The 17,081-nt window shown below is 40.3% G+C and overlaps 1 protein-coding gene across 2 annotated transcripts in view; it reads right to left on the reverse strand.

Annotated features, from left to right (window-relative positions):
* IRAG2 (inositol 1,4,5-triphosphate receptor associated 2) overlaps positions 1–17,081 on the reverse strand; it is a 39,265-nt gene that overhangs the window by 658 nt on the left and 21,526 nt on the right. Inside the window, exons 20-38 of one of the 2 annotated variants that reach the window (XM_054078523.1) lie at positions 16,816–16,881; positions 15,806–15,914; positions 14,516–14,663; positions 13,634–13,715; positions 10,358–10,404; positions 10,210–10,274; positions 9,967–10,083; positions 7,315–7,397; positions 7,094–7,166; positions 6,240–6,294; positions 6,126–6,153; positions 5,442–5,582; positions 4,876–5,010; positions 3,903–4,050; positions 2,984–3,021; positions 2,248–2,325; positions 2,082–2,146; positions 1,534–1,635; positions 1,255–1,359 (exon numbers count right to left, since the gene is read on the reverse strand). In XM_054078523.1, the coding sequence (XP_053934498.1) occupies positions 1,255–1,359; positions 1,534–1,635; positions 2,082–2,146; positions 2,248–2,325; positions 2,984–3,021; positions 3,903–4,050; positions 4,876–5,010; positions 5,442–5,582; positions 6,126–6,153; positions 6,240–6,294; positions 7,094–7,166; positions 7,315–7,397; positions 9,967–10,083; positions 10,210–10,274; positions 10,358–10,404; positions 13,634–13,715; positions 14,516–14,663; positions 15,806–15,914; positions 16,816–16,881 (1,685 nt within the window). The remainder of the gene's footprint in view (positions 1–1,254; positions 1,360–1,533; positions 1,636–2,081; positions 2,147–2,247; positions 2,326–2,983; positions 3,022–3,902; positions 4,051–4,875; positions 5,011–5,441; positions 5,583–6,125; positions 6,154–6,239; positions 6,295–7,093; positions 7,167–7,314; positions 7,398–9,966; positions 10,084–10,209; positions 10,275–10,357; positions 10,405–13,633; positions 13,716–14,515; positions 14,664–15,805; positions 15,915–16,815; positions 16,882–17,081) is intronic. The other variant, XM_054078531.1, reaches the window with a different exon arrangement.

The following is a 17,081-nucleotide window of genomic DNA, read 5'->3' on the forward strand; positions in this document are numbered from 1 at the left end:
AAGAGTGAGTTATAGAGTGGTTCAGTTTTTCGAAAAAACTCAGAAGCCCTCTTCCCACCTCACTCCCTCACCACCCCAAAATACTCTAAAGCAAACATATAGATCCTTAACTATCAAAAATTACAAGGTTGTTAACCATACTGGGAGTGATGTACAGTAGTAGCTTATGTTCTAGGTTTAAAATAGAGACTCCAGTAAGCAAGTTCTTGATAAGTCATTTAGGTGACTGACCCAACTCCTGAGTCACAGAATCACACAGAATTGTTTAGTTGGGAAGTGACATTTAAGATCATGAATCACCTTTTTGAGTGCTCTGCCATTTGTGGGTACAAGAAACATAGAAATGTGACTGCAACAAGCTGCTCTGTCACTCCTTTCTCTTCAAAACTTGACAAGTTGCCAGGAGGGAGAAACTGTATTCAAATGTTTTGTAAGTCTGCTGTTTTCGAAGAGGATTCACAAAAGCTGCCTTGTGGATAATCAAGAGATCTTGTTTGTAAAAAGCACTGAAAGTGTTGGGCTTATATTTTGTTATTTTCTAGAGGTTTTGGTGCCTTCCTTAAGCTTAGGGAGAAGTCTTACTCTAACTGACCATCCAAATCCCAGACTTCTCATGACATTGGATACCTCCATTCTTTATCAAACAATGGGGGGAAAAAAAGCATTTGTTCTTATTGTCTTCTCAGTTTTACACACTGGCATAATTGTCTCCCCCCTTGATCAGGAATGCTTAACAGTGGAGGCTGAGTGTAGGATATTCACATGTAACGAAGAGTTTTGCTGTAGAAGCAGCAGACTTCTTTTCCTGTAATTTAGGGTCTTCCAAGGGATGCTTTTTTAGGACAGTACTCTCTTCTTTGACTAGAGATATTCCAAGAAAATAGCTGGAACACTCTGGCATTACTCTTGATAACTACATGTGTCTCGGTGTGTGCCAAAACTGCGGTAAAGTTTTGCACGGGCCTCAAATCTTTGATCATTTTTACAAGAATATATGTCAGCATGACCTAGTGGCTGTCACAGAGCAACCAAAAGAGATTAGATTGTAGTATGAGGCTTCTCTTTATCTCACCATTTAGGATTAGTAATAAGCTCCCAGTGGGACAAGTCTCTGGCACCTGACACTGCTTATTCATGTTTGTTTTGTTTAAGAAGTTGGCATTAACAACCAAACCAAAGCTACTGCTTTGCTTCCTCTTCCTATGTCCACCACTGAAACACCACTTTACCTCACGATGATGCGAGAAAACTTACGCTGACTCTAGGCTCCATTTAGATGGATATTTTCCTTTTTCAGAGGTACTTTCCTTTCTTGGTGGTGGTTCCTGTACTTCAGCAGGTGATTCCAGCTGCTCAGTTCTGTAAGTAAGCATCAACAGTTCCAAAGGTTTTCCATCAAGCATTCAATTTGACAGAGCTCTCAATAGGGTGACTTTATAGCCTTGATCAAGCAATGAACAGTTAAAAAGTTCATTAACAACAAAACAATCAACCCTGCACAGACACCTCAGAGCAGGTTGCTGTTGAACTTACTTCATTTCAGAATGTTCATCTTCATACTCTGTCCAGGAATAGGTGCTAATAAACCGCTGTAGTGAAGGACGCTTCTCATTTTGCTTTGCTCCCAGTCGTCCCCTGCCATATTTTAAAGACATTGACCTTAATTACTCCGTCAGATATATAGCAGAAAGTTAGAAATTCAGCAGTTGCCTATTCGTGTAGACCTTAGACAAATAAGTTTCAAAATTATTTGTCTGAAACTAAGATTATTTTTTATTATTGAACAAATAACCAAACAAAAAACCCAGATCCATCAATACCAGCAACCTAGGTTTCATATTTTAGTTCTAAAGCAAGAAAGTGTTTTTAAACCTCTTAACCATTAATACAAGACATAAATAAAAGAGATGTAACATTTACTCAGAAAGGCTTATTTACCTACTTAAACACATAAAACTAGCATGAAATCTGTAGCCTAAGCATCATTACACCTTAAGATGCTCCAAAATCTCCTTAATACAGGCAGAGTTACAACTGAAAAGTATTTAACCCTATTCAAAAAGAAAACCAAGTAACTTTACCAACTGCTTGATCTCCTGTTGAGTTTATCACTCCATTCATCTCCGTCAGATTCACGGAGTTGAGCCTGGAGAAGTTTGACACACTTAATGTATTGGCGTTTTCACATGTCAGACAAGCCAGTTTTGAGAAGCTAAAGTGCCTCACCATCTGGAAACCCTTACTTACCAGTGACAACCCAATACCTGCATTTCCAGCACTCCTAGGCAATGTTGCAATGCTAACTCTTCGTAGGGATGATGATGGCTATACAAATAAGAGGCATTACTGACTCTATCAAGGAATGACTGGATTACTCACTGATCACATAAAACACCATCTGTTTGTATAAAAATCATATTAAAAAATAGATAGATGTTGATACTTAGCTTGAAGTGACACACAAAGAAGAATCAAAGCATAAGCACAGCCCAAAACATTCTTGAAAGCAGCGTCTTTACACATTAACTGCTTTTTCCTCTCCTAAGTGAGGCTGGCTACACAGCTTCCAGCAAAACAACAAAATTGAGCGTCTCTAAAATTCCTTTAATGGCGCTCACAGAAATTCCTACAATCAATTTGAATTGCTTCTATCTATTACTTTCATTTCTGTGCTAAACCTTTCCTTTGCAGCCCTGGTGAGACAACCATACGTGAACAATATTTCTTAACCATTACATGAGAGCACAGCCATTTCAGAAGATGAAGCATTTACTGAAGCTGATGGGACCACATGCAGTTCCCTTAGGTTGGTGAGATTGATTGAAAATAGATCTTTGTGTTTGATTACATCAGCCCATATTCGAGACAGAAAACCACCAAATCAAGAAAGTATCAGAGCACCAGCACACGAGAAAGCAAAGAGAAACAAACACAGACTTAAAAACCCATTTTAAATTTCATGTTAGGCTGCGAGGGCGATTACCTTAAAAGGATTTGGTAGCTTTTTATTTGTAGATTCATCTGTGAAAATATCAAACATCAGAAAGGCTTACAGGAATGCAGTGAGTTTCATTTGTGACTAAAGGCCTGACTTTTTGCACTATCTGTTTAAGGGAGGAGTATATCAGAGTACTCTCAGGAAGCAGAAGCAATGTTTCAGGAAGAGGTTTCTATTTCAGTAGATAAGCTCATAATATTCATGCATTATACATCCTCTACAAGCATCAATTTCTGTTGCTATCATTGAAAGTATTCTTCTGTTATCAAGACAGTGTCCTTTTACTGGACAATCTTTTACAGTCAGGAATTAATAACCTGTCATTCAGAAGGCTCCTGCAAGGGTTTTACCAATGTGTAAGGCTGAACTTTCAAATTTTAAAATACATGCTCTATTTTTGCCAAAGAAGAATTTAATACTTCTTCTGGCGAAGACACAAGTGCATAGTGCCATCTGAGATCTTGACCGCTGTACCATCTGCTTAGAGGCAGAAATTTAGAGCACTTGTGCTTAAGAAGTCTACAATTTGTATTTACAAAAGAGCAGGAATGAGCTCAGCTACATAGAATTAGCTACTGGGAGTACTATAGTGTGAGTAACCATCCAAATTTACTGCTCACAAGGATTACCATCATCACCACATAAAAAGCTCTTTTCTAAAAGCCAGAACATTACTGCATACTCGCAGTGTGTGCGTCTCCACACCATGGCAGTTTACATACATGTCTAATTTCAGAAAGTTATTTCTAATACTGTTAGTAAACTGCTAATTTTTCTTTTGTTTTTAGGAAAAGAGGGAAACAGCCACATAATCCCTCCACCTAAGGTCTTAAGCTACAAATAGATAAGTGGCTATCTGGCAGGTGCTAGAAGGAGAAAAGATGAAGCAGCTTGTCTTAGTTACCTCGATCTCCAAGAGAACTAAAGGATCTTTCATTCTGGAGCAGGACCTGTTTCAGCTCCTCAAGTTCTGCATGTTCTTTTGCATACATGCGCTTCAGGTTTTCCACATGTTGAATCATTACTTCTACAGCCTTGCTGACACGGCTTTCCTAACAGAGCAAGAGCAACAGCAGTAGGAAAAAAAGTTACTCTTTGAGGAACTGCATCGTGTTTAAAGACTTTTTATTTTAAAACCCTTTACCATCTATTCTCATCTTGCATCACTGTGATGCAACATTCTCTCATTTTGTCCATCTTGTCAAAGTTTCACTACAACCCATCTCTCAACGCATGCCAAGTTACACAGGTCTCACTTCTCTGGTGATTATCATATCTGAACATAAATTAGTCTTCATTTTCTAAGCCCTTACAACTCCCCCTCATCTCTTTCTTTGATCTACAGTCTCAGTTGCCACCACGCATTTGCTAGTATTGCCAAGTCATATTTTCATGCTGTTCGTTGGCATTATACACAATTACACATAGCATCTGAGCAGGTCTTTGTAAATTTCCATACATTTACTTTATTAGCTGCCCTTTCCGTAAGGCACAGAATTAAAGCATCAATCAAGACCGTTGTTACCACAGCACATTCTTATGTTCTCTACTATATATATATATATATATATATATCCCTCTGATGCAATTTTTTTTAAAAAAAAAATTTTTCTTGTTTGTTTTGAATTGGTTTTGTGATTTTGCACAATGCTAGTGCAATGTAGCTACTCTCACGGTTGTCTTGGATTCCTTACAATGCCACAAACAGCGATCCAAAAGCAGAAAACCAGGACTAAGCTGCAATGCTCAGTCTGTTTTACATAGACAAGATTCCCAAACCTAATTCTGATCGAGAACCTAGCAAACCGATACTTCTACCTCTCTACAACTAGATGCTTTCAACTTCGAACAAAACATATTTACATGGAAACAGTTACCTGATTAATAGCTCCCAACATCTCTGCTCTACTGGCGACTCGGGCTGCATACTGGCTAAGGAACTGCAAGCTTTTCTGCAACTTCTTAATGATCTCCTGTGCTTGGTTATCTTCTTCACACAAAGGAACTAAAGCCTAAGAGGCATATTGGTAAGAAAAACAGCAGGGGCTATTAGTAGAGATGGGTGAACCCAGCTGATGACACTAAGTGGTTATGTCCAGGCCCACACAGTCACAAGATCAGCATCCAACTTCTTCAATCAGTGGAACTTGATACAGACATCCAGTGTGCAGTCTTCAGCTTACCTAGCACAAAACCAGCTGAAGACAAGGAAACTTGCCCAACACCTGCGCAACTGGAAAGACTACCCAGTGCCTGAGGACACAGATGATGGCTACCCCTCAAATGCCAACTTTCATATTCCAAATTTAACACATAAGAACATCATTCAGATTTGATTGTAGCATATCGAGCACACAAATCATAAAAAAAAAAAAACATATTGAGAGAGGCACTTTCTCAACCCTTAATCCCACCCACCCTACCAGCCTTGGCCAACACTAACCTCTAACATCTTTAGAGCATTTGTTATCTCCTTTTTCAAATTTTCTTCAGCCAAATCTCGGGACCTTTCTTCAAGCCTCACTCTCTTGTCCAAGGTAAACAAGTCACATTTAAAACCTAAAGACAACCTCAGAAATTCAGCCTGTTGTGGGAGAAGAAAAGATTTCAGAACAATCAAGTGATGCAGAGGCTTTTAACATAATTGGGATACTGACACGAGGAACAAATCTATAGGACTAATAGAGAAGAAAAAGTAAACATGGCCTGTTTCCGCAAAGCCAGTCTTCCCATCTGTAGTGATGGGGGAAATAATCTGCAGCCAGAACAGGTGATGTCTTGGCAGCACGCAGTGTGCCATCTGTGTCTCTTGACAAAACCGTATTAAATCAGCACATTCTGCCTGGGAGGAGGTCACAGCTATGCTCCTTTGAGCTTGCAAACTAGTGTTTCAGTAGTGACAAATCTTTTGTTTGGTTTCACAGATTGCCACCTTTTTCCACCCCTTCCCTTCCAAAATTTCTGATGGAATTGGAAAGACAGATGTCAGAAGTCAACTTCAAGAAATGCATCCAGTTTAAGATACTCAGCATCATTCTTTTGCATAGGACAAGATATTAATCAGGGCTTAGAGACAAGATCTTTCTGTTTTCTGAGAAACTTAAGGATATAAGCAGTTGAGACTTACCTCCACTTCTTTCTCACTAGGAGAGTCACTGTAGGATAAGGAAAAGCAATCACTTAACAGACTACAACTTTAAATTCATATCTGCAGGTGATCATTGAAAGTCAAAACACTTACGGCTCATTTTGCTTTGTTTTATCTGCTTTAATGCCACCTGTGGTGGGTGAACTCCCTGAGAAGAGAGGAAAAATGTTCTCAGACAAAAGTGAAAAAAACGCTGCCCGAACACAGCTTGTGAAAGTTTAAGCTCCAACAGAAGCCACTGTTAAGAATTTCCCACGTTCACTTGCCAACTAAAACAATTCGTGTAACTCTCAGTATGTTAGGGTTAGTGCCACTAAGACAGCACATCATCATCACCACTACAAAGCCCCAAAAGTAAGTTTAGTTGGCTTCAAACAGTATTTAATTAGTACAGGGATGGTTAATTATAGGTTTTGGTATAAGTCCCCAGCATTTAAGTTCAGGATGTTATGCAAATTATTATATCACTAACTTTCAGTAAAATTCAAAGGCAAAAGGTGAAGTTAGAAGTGTAGAGATGTCTAAGCACAGTTCAGTAGAAACATTGTCCTGCTCATCTCTTATCACATTACCCCATCCTCTAGCTACAGGATGGTGCTTTACAAATCTTTAGGGAGAACAGGCATGCCAGAACTATTTCAAAACAGACCAACTCCTCTAGAACACAGAGGAAGTTTCCCCTACTGTCTAGAGGAAGATGGAGCTGATTAGATCAGTATCCATAGAAATCAGAGAAGCAGGTTTTGCATGACAATGTTTTCCTTCTCTCCACTGTTTTCCTTCTCTATTTTGATTTCAAACTGCAGATACTATTCCTTAAAACAACCCCCTCTCATAACTGGTGTGGGGCAGCAGCTCTCTGCACCTCTTTACACAGGTCTTGACACAAGTGACCAACCTAGGCACTTCAGGGAGTTACATAAATGTGTTCAGCAAAATCCTCTTACCTTTCCTATTGGGAGCCACAGCTGGTGCTTCCTCTCTCCGTTCTTTATTGCTTTTCTTTTCCTGGTCCACCTCCTAAGGGCAAATAAAAGAGCAGGTTATCAGCAAGGGAACAGCCAGAAAACCACTGGAGGGACCTGTCCCCTCCTGCAGCATTTTCGTTTGTCACTGCTCAGCCAAAAGGCCAAACCAATTCTATATTTCATGTCACCAGAACTCTTACCGGCTCTTGCTTTAAGATGTTTTGAACCGCTGTTTTGTGTTCTTCTGTCACAAGGCAGAATTCCTTCTTGGTCAGATCCACTCCTGGGAATAAATAGTCCCAAAACCAAATGTAACATTACAAACAAAACAAGCCTCCAGCAACCACCGTACAAGCCATGGATGAACAGAGCTAAAAGAAAGAGCAGCAAGTGCCAGAAGAGGGCATTAAAGAAGGAGAAGCAGCAGCAAAGTACACTATAGAACACAAAGAAAGAAGTGTGATGGTAATTACGTTCCACTTGGAAAAAATCCCCGTAAGAAGTGTTACATGTTTACAAGAGAGGCTATAACTCCTGGTTGCAGTTTCTCTAGTTGAAGATGCAAGAATTACAGTAACATTCCTTTGGATAAATGATTTTCATTGTTTTGCTGCCAGCATGGATTTTTTTGTTTTGTTTGTCTGATATGTAAAGAGATAGCTTATAATTAAACTTTAACTGGAATTCCCTAAGCACAGGAATAAATAAAGAAAAAATAGTCCCATGCACAAACTGACAGGACAAGTGATGAGCGTTTGTAATTCTCTTCTTTCTCTTTATGGACTTTAGATGAAGTCAAGAAATAGATGATACTTCAACTCAGCTTTACAGATGAGCTTGAGTACAACCAGGTCATGAAACATACACAGTCGTGGTATTTCAGATGTTCATGCGCTTCAGACAGACTGACTCTTGGATCGTCCTTTATACCTAAAAACTGAACTAGCAGTGTGCTGATTAGAGACAACAAAATAACTCTATTTTCCAGAAGATGCATGATGATGAACTGATAAAGTCCAGGAACTGAAGATGCCAGTTCAAAGCAACAGAAACTTTCAAGTGAACTTTCAATTTAGAAAAGCTTTGAAGCAGGCAAAAATAACCTCCAGGAAGACAGCTATTAATAATATTTTTAAAGGAAAATATTGAAAAAACTAAAGTAAGTCCAAGAGTCACATTGGTTTCTTGTGGAACAGTAACTCTGGTGAAGAGGCTGGAGCACAAGTCTTACAAGGAGGAGCTGAGGGGACTGGGTTTGTTTAGCCTTGAGAAGAGGAGGCTGAGGGGAGACCTTATTGCTCTCTACAACTACCTGAAAGGAGAATGTAGAGAGGTGGATGCTGGTCTCTTCTCCCAAGTGACAGGTGATAGGATGAGGGGAAATGGCCTCAAGCTGCACCAGGGGAGTCTCAGACTGGATATCCGGAAAAATATTTTCACAGAAAGCGTCATCAGGCACTGGCAGAGGCTGCCTAGGGAGGTGGTTGAGTCACCATCCCTGGAGGTATTTAGAAGACAGGTAGATGAGGTGCTCAGGGGCATGGTTTAGTGGTTGATAGGAATGGTTGGACTCTATGATCCAAGAAGTCTTTTCAACCTAGTGATTTTATGATTCTATTTACACATTTTAAGACATCTAGATTTTCTTTTCTGTTTATGTAGTTGTACACACACACACACACACACACACACAGGTGAAAGCAAAAGAGATGGCACAGGAAAGAAACCCGAGATTCACCTTCAGGTTTGAAGTGCTTTCTCTTTTCACCCTTCACATGAACAGCCACCTCTGCTTAGCATTCCCTTTTGTCCCTGCTGAATTTTGCAGCAGCCTTACATATCTGCCCTGACTCGCAAGTACCTTTAATGGATGTTGTGTGGTACTAGCAAAAACCACAAGTGGAGATCCACCAGTGTCTCCATACTGATAGTAAAAACACTTTTGATTCAGAGACTTATGACAGGCGGCAGGATTCTCTGACTTTAAAGTTATCTGGACTCTTTCTGATCTGTTTTGCATATCTATTTCCTCCTTGCCAAAGGCACCTAGAACACATATGAAAATTAACAGTAGACACAAATTTGTCTTCTTTCTTCTAATGTAAGTGAGGGGACTGAATTAGATTTCAGGAAGACAGTACTAAAAAAAACCCAAACCAAATAAGAAATGACAACAAAACATCTTATATTTGGGTAAAGGTTAAAAAATAGTTACAAATAAGCATGCACACTTATTCTGTGATGCTTTTTCAGATCAGCTTTTTTAAAAATAGCTTAAACAACACACTGTGTACATCTACTCTGATTTTGTTTTGCTTTTAGTTTTTAAGAGGAAGAAGTACCAGTAGATCTGGCAAGAATAATGCTTCTGAGTGTTTGTGGCTATAAAAAAACAGACCCAAAGGCTTCTAATTCCTCATCTCTCTTCTTGATCCATCCCTGCTTCTTGTGTGCTGAGCATCAGTTTTGAAAGAGAGGAAGGTGTTATTTAGTCTAGCTGTATCACTAAATTTTAAAACTTTCTGTCTCCCCTGAAGATTGCCTTTGGTTTAGAACCCAAGCAATGCTTTGCCAGCTGAGCGATTATTAAAATTTCACCAAATTATTTCATCTTTACTTCTTGCAGTGCTGAAGGCAACGAGCTTCCTGCAGTAAAGTCTTATTCCTACTCAGAGTTTCAAGGAGGTTTAAGAGCACTCGCAGGCAAGAGCATTTTCAGCAAGAGAAAAAACACAAATTCTCTTAGTCAGCTTCCTCACTTTAAATATGGAAGCAAACTATTTCCTCACTGTGCGAGTGCTTGTGTGCTGCAAAAATCAGCATAAAATACTGTACAGTAAAAAATACTGTACCTGATACAGGACCAGCTGGATCCTTATCTTTGTTTCTCTCCATTGCTACAGAAGTTGGTGCATCTTCCTTTTTTTCATGCAAGTACTTGGGTGATTTTTCCTCCTTAACAAGGCAGCCTGTAAATTCAGGCAACAGAAGACAAAACTCTTACTGTTCAATAAATACATAGACTTGAGTATATCCATTTCCAAGATTTTCTATGCAAAAAGTTCACACGTTCGTACCTTAATTTAAGGGCTTACCTGTTGCTGGTGCAGCCCTTTCCAAAGGGGATGCAAGAACTTCTTGCGGTGAAGTCAAGTGATCACTGCCAAAACAAAATTCTTTCAGCTACTCATCTACATTATACAATCTTGGAAAAAGCTTTTAAAAGCTTGCACAAAACCTGACCTGGACGGGATCAGACTGGCTGGTAGCGATGGCTCTACACAGTCACCCTTAACAGAAAGGGAGAAGAGTTAGTATTGGGGGAAGGTTTGCCAAACAATTAGAAAAAATCTGTATGCCAAAGTTTTAATAATTCCTCCAGCTGTGCCTAACTTATTTCATCAGTGAAGAACTAGATGGTGAGTGCATGCAGATTAATCTGCTACACTAAAGCCACTCATACATATGCTATGTAGCTCAGCATATTATCATCATTAGGAGAGATAACTATGTTTCTGCAGAAATCTTATCTCAGGAATATACTTAGAGATATATTTTTGTTCCTGACTTCACGTTTTTCTTCTAACGCACATTTTCAAGTGACCAATGTACTTCTTACCACACCACTGTTCTATCTTCATGTTGTGCCTTAAGATATATCCATTTTCAAGGTCTTAACCTCAAACCCCATCAGTGAAGTGCACAGAGCTTTACTTAGCTATAGATACCAGCATTACTACTAACAGCTCAACTGAGCAGATGATTCAGAACACAAATCTTGCATGTTGTGTTGTACGTTTCAGTGTGTGTTTGAGAATAACACTAGTTTTCAATGTTGTATGTAACAACTACCTAGCCAGTTCAGAAGACTTCAGGCCTCCTCTCCTCCTTTGTAGGAAAATGGCAGAGAGGAATTCAGCTGTTAAAGGCCAGTATGCAGTTTTGCTCATGTTCCTTTAGCAGCTACCGTGCAGTTCTGGACCCAAGCCTTATCACATCACAGGCAAAACCAACATCCTCTTAAGTCTTTTAATATGGCAAGGGAGAGGCTGAATGGGAAATAGCCCTCTTCCTCTTTTCATTCTGGGTAAGTCCAGCCTGCTTATTCATTTGATAGGTTGTTTTTTTCTGGGTGAAAATACAGGGTGAAAGAGGTGTTTAAGGGGTCGAGTCTTGACTGATTTGTGATGAACTTCACCCACTGCTGAAGAGGAGTGCTGAACAGAAAAAAACCCAAACCTGTCTCCAAGCAGGGAAAGTATGAGGCTAGACAGCTTTGCATAGCTCCCTATGTATCAAGTGACCAAGAACACTGTTGAAGTTGGAGGAACACAACAGAAAAAACATATCAGTGAGTTATCATCTACCTTCTGGTATCTTCCCTTCCCTCCAAAACATCCTCAGAGGACCCAGGAAATTTGGCAAAGTTGAAAAGGAGGTGACCAAGGTCACTTCCAAGAGCAACTGACTGCTCCCAGAAGCAGTAAGTGCCTTCTCTCTCCCCTCCCACTCCTCCACCCATCAGAGGTCAACTGTGCTCATAGAGCGTTGCCCCAGCCGGCTGGATGTTTCCTCTAATGCAAATCAAGGCTATTTTTATCCTTATTTGAATTCTTTATTAAGCTTAAGGAAGTACAACATTGCATTTGCCTTGTTCAGGCCATTAGGTTCACAGGAGCATTGGAAAAGAGAAGGCAAAAATGACTAACATGGTGGAATGAAAAAGAAAAAAAAGAAAATTAAAGAGATTTTAAAACAGCTCCCCCCCAAACACCCCAACAAATAGGAAACCTTGTGCTGCTTGGAATGGACTAAAGCAATACATTATTCTAATGCCACACAGGGCATTACAGAATGGCTCTTTCCAATAAAAAGACTGTGTCAATAAAGATCCTGTAGTACAACCTTAATCACTTTTTCCTCCTCTGTCCCTTCTATTAGCAAAGTAATCCAAGGAACCTCATCACAGCAAGGCCGCAGGCTTGCGTAACTGCTCCTAAACAACCATTAACAATTTTGAAGACCAATCATGTTCTTTTAGGCTCAGATATGACTTCCATATTTATATATCAGAACAAATACAAAAATCCCAAGCTTCATCTGGCTCTCACGGGAGCCCCTTTATTAAATAACCCCTAATATGCTGTGGCAACAACACTGACAAAATAATTTGAGTTACTTACATGTTAAAGGGCTCGATCTGGTCGAACGCATCTGCAACCACAGTGTAACTACAAAACCCCCCCAAAGCTAGGAGACTTTTCCTATTAAACAAGGATATTCAAATTTTGCTGCACATCACAGTTTCTAGAACAGATACTGGACACAGCCTGTTTGCCTTTTCTCTGGGGCAAGCTTTAATGTTTTAATTTTCTCCCTCTAGAATACTGACATTGAAAGTTTATATAAAGAAGCAAAAGCAGAAAGTGACGTTTCTGAGACCAGCTGGAATCACAGAAAACTCCAGAGCAATTAAGCACAGGCATTTCAAACAACTTTGCAAGTCTGTGACTTTCTAGAAGGACTGGATAAAGCAAGATCCCCTGAGATTATCCTCTTTAAAGGTAGCTTAAGTAGTAGCAGCACAAAGTAGGAGTTCTCACCTGCCCTACCCCAACTGAGCAGTGTGCCAAAACTGCAGGCAATCCAAATAATTCTTACTTTTTAACCTCTCTGCACTTTCTGGCTTGATTTGCGGCTACAACTAAACCACCGCTGCACTTGCACGTACGGCACGCTAGCTAGAGTAGGCTTGAGTTTCCCTGTCATTAGTCTTGCAGAAGTTATTTCCAGGTTGACACAAACCACTGACCAGTATTCTTCCATCACCACCAACACAAATACTGGAGTTGGTGAAGTTAATTTGAAGTCCTGCATGGCAGGGCTGAGTTTTAGATTTCAGTAGTGAGTATTGTGGCACTAGCACAGAGCACAGGCAGGTGCACTGACCTGCAGCTCATCTTGCTGTTGCCACGAGAAAGCCAACTGACAGCTCAAGCTGCAAATGCAAGATTCAGTATAGCAATTAAAGCACATCTGAGCATACCAGCTGAAGGAGAGTTTTCATACCACAAAGAGAACATTTTTCAGCTGTTACACAGAAGCCATGGGAGAAAGCACAAAGAAATGCAGCATTCACAACTAAAACATCCCATGGCTTCTTGCATGTAGATAAAACCCAAAATCACACAGCAGAACTGAGCATTACTGTAGAAACAGCACTGTCTCAAGCCTTGAAACTACGTTTCAAATACTCCCCAGCTAAAAGAATGACACAGGTGTGAAATGGACATCAAGCCATTTGGGTCTATAAATACAGTATTCCAGATGTGTGCCCAAATAGAAGGGACTACCCCATACAGAACAAGATATCTCAGCACTGTGTTGACTGATGCCAGCTCCATTCACCTTGGAGCATTGCTGTTTTATACCTGCTCAGTCTGGGTCTGGATTCAAGAGAGGCAGTAAATGCTTGAACCCATTCAAAAGAACACCTCGGGCACCAGAGACAGCACTCACCTCAGTAATTGAGAAGTCCATCGTTGTAATGGAAACAGGAAGGTCTGCATCAGTATTGTTGCCAGCAGAGCATATTTTCCACCTGGCAATACATATTTTATTTGCATATTACCCAAACAACAGTGAGATGTATTGCCCGTTTTCCTTAAGCACATAACATCTGAAGTCACCCCTATCTGTATAGTCAGACAGCTGGTCTGTCTGAGAAAGACAAATTCATCACTAACATCAATCCCTCCACCCCCGGACAGCAAGAACCAGTCCTTCTCCCAGCCTCCTCCACACTGCACAATTCTACAGAAAACCAGTGGCAACAGCCTCAAGAGCTGCCAAATCTTTTACTGCAGATTGCCTGCCTCTGCATCTTCAAGAACTTCCTCATCTTTTAAGATATTCACTGACAATAGTTAGCTAGCTTTCATAACCTTGAGCAGTTCAATCTCAATTTTAAAGATATAAGGAGGCAGCTTGATAACCAAAGACCTCAGAACTCCTGCTCAGAACTCTGCAAAAAAGAACAGCGACTCCTCAAAGCCAATAGGATTTTGGCTCCTAAATGGGAGCGTCAGTTGTGACTTAAATACTGAAAATAGACACAAGGACACCTACATCATGCCTCACTCCTCCAGCATGAAATGGAAAGGCCATCATTGTATTTGGCTGGTGGTTATAGTTTCAGTAGAAAATAATGCTACTTTTGTGAACAAAAGCAAAGTGTTATCCTATAACACCCCTATCTGACCACTGGGCATCCAGAATTTCCTATAAGAGATCCCTGCTGTTGAACTCAGCATGTGCTGGAGGTACAACTTCCGTTGAAACATGGTAGATCAAGCGGACTCTTCCATCCTCCACCCCAAAGAGGTCAATCTGCCATCTTACCTGCAATCCACTGACGTCACATCTGAAGCATATGTGTTCCCTAGGTTGCACCTTTCAAACGTGTAGCTGCCAGAGCTCTGTCTACAAAGCTGATCCCAGTTTTGTACAGGAGAATTATTTGGGTATGAAATTTCCAAGGTCAAAGCATCTGTTAAAGAGAGACAAGTGTGAAGGGTAAAGTTGGATTTAGTCACATGTCGATTTTTTTACTATATCTAAAGTATTCAAGAAGCAGACCAACCAAATACAGATTTAAAATAAGGCAGCTTGCATCTTAGTAGGAACGGGTTAGGCTATGTGGCCTTAACACATTTTGTAGAAGGAGAACCTGAACACCTGCGAATGGGGATTTTCCATCAGTCAGATTATAGAAATTTACAGGTAGGACAGCTCTGTTCCAGGTGGCAGGGAGGGCTGGAAAACAGTGTTTTTTATATCACTACTTGATTAATGCAAGCCTGGAATACCTGCTTTATGTGTGGCTAGATTGTGCTACCAGAGGAAGTTGCAAAGAGTATGGAGCGGATTCGATGAAACAGCCCTTCCAGAGCAGCAGAGTGCTCTTATAAGAAGTGTGTGCAGTGAAGAAAGATTTCATTCCATTTCCCTCAATATGATGCAGAATTACATTTGGGCATTTTATAGTTTGCATGAGAATAGACTGTTTTAGCAGCTTACTGCTAGAAGAAACACTTTGTCTATAGAGTCCCAAATGCACTCTGCAGTTCTGTGGCCCTGCAATGCATATCTGTCAGTCGTTGTTTATAATTCTAGCAAGGCTCAAAAGTTGTGGGGAAGTATGAACACCTTATGAATGCAGGAGACATCAACAAATACAATTATTTCTTTCTCAGTAGAGACGTCATGCTGTTACCAGTTAAAGTTTTGTAAACCAGGTCTGACTTCATCTCAGTAGTAAAGTAGCAAGATATTGCTTGCTATCTCAGCATGGGCCAGTCAACAGCAAGAATGGGAGGAACGTAACTCAAGTCCTCTCAATCCAGACCAGCAAGCATCTTGTCAGGAGTATACTTGGATATATGATTTATACCAATGGCTTCTTGAGTTTCTGGGAACTCCTGTTAGGCTGACAAGCACCCACCTTTTCAGGCCTTTAACTGCAAGTATTTAACAGCCTCCTGGATCACATGCAAAACTGGGCTAAGGGCAACAACAGATTTTCCACACTCTACCAGCCTATTAACACCAGTGATGCTGTTCTATACCACCAATCAACTCTTCCTGTATTTCAGGAGAGAGTGAATAATGGCCAGCACCACCAGGTCTTACCTACAAGAGACGTACTATGCCAGCACAAAATATCTGAGGGCAGTGTCTTAGGATATTCGGTGCACAGTGTAGGTCCTTTGCTCCACAGTTGTTTAGAGCGTTGGGGCTGCTAATTGAAAAATAGAAAGAGTGCTGTTGTTGTTCAGTCACACTGAATACATTAAAGCCACCAACTCCCTCCCTACACACACAGTTGCATCTGCATAATGTAATACTAACACTTATACTAATACATTATTTGTTGCTTTTTTGTCTAGAAAAGCTCAGAGATACAGAAAGAGGTAGAATAACTCAACTTTACATTTTCAACAGGCATTGGCTCAAGCTTAGGGGGAAAAAAAAGACAAAAATCACCAATGAAAAAACAAACAAAACCACTCATAAGAACCAACCTTCTCCCTCCTTCTCAGCCAAGCCAAGCCAATAGACTGAGGAGAACATTCCTCCAGTGTCCAGTACCTGCTACACAGATCAGGTTTTTCTCAGCAGAAGGGCAGCTCCAGCTTCGCTGCGTGGAGACAAAGCACTGCCCCCTCTATCGCCTGCCCTGACCGCACACCACTTGCTTGCTGTTTACTGCTGAAGAGATGTCATCTGAAGGCAGCTAAAGGCAGCTTCTGAAGCAACACTTAACCAGCTGCATTCGACCTAATATTGCTTAAGTGATTATAAAGGGAAGAATTTGGAAGACGTAGCCTCATCTTCAGCCTCTGATACTTCTCAAAGTGCAACTTATTAGTTGCCTGTATTTGTCAGTGACTGTTCAGATGTAATAGGAAGCTGGTTCTGCAATAAGATTTTTAATACATCTTTGAATGTGTTTATACGCATGCATGTGTATATGCATGAACATGTATCTGTCAAGTTATTTTCATTGAATGTTTAATCTCAATAAGTTTCTCATAAAGCAAATTATTTATTTCCTTCTGGTCATGGAAAAAAAATACGAACAAACAGAACTAGTGTCATATTTTAACAAGCTTAGCAATGATCATAGCAAACACACTTACCTTCGCTTTTACCGGCTCAGCTGATGTGGGCAGCAGACCGTAGTCAGATTCTAACTCTGCACAGCACTGTTGCAATAGAGAAACAGTTTAAGGCAGACTGACATAGAAGAAGAAAATAAAAAGGTAAAAAAAGGAGAAGGAACACTACTATTGATTATGAACAAAATTTAATTTTGTCTCTCTAATTGAGCTACTTTCAGCTATCAGCAAAAATATGCAGTTGTTTCCCCTTGGTGCTTTCAGCCTTTAATTCTGCAGACCTTTAA

This window comes from Cuculus canorus, chromosome 1, assembly GCF_017976375.1.
Source record: "Cuculus canorus isolate bCucCan1 chromosome 1, bCucCan1.pri, whole genome shotgun sequence".
Classification (NCBI taxonomy): domain Eukaryota; kingdom Metazoa; phylum Chordata; class Aves; order Cuculiformes; family Cuculidae; genus Cuculus; species Cuculus canorus.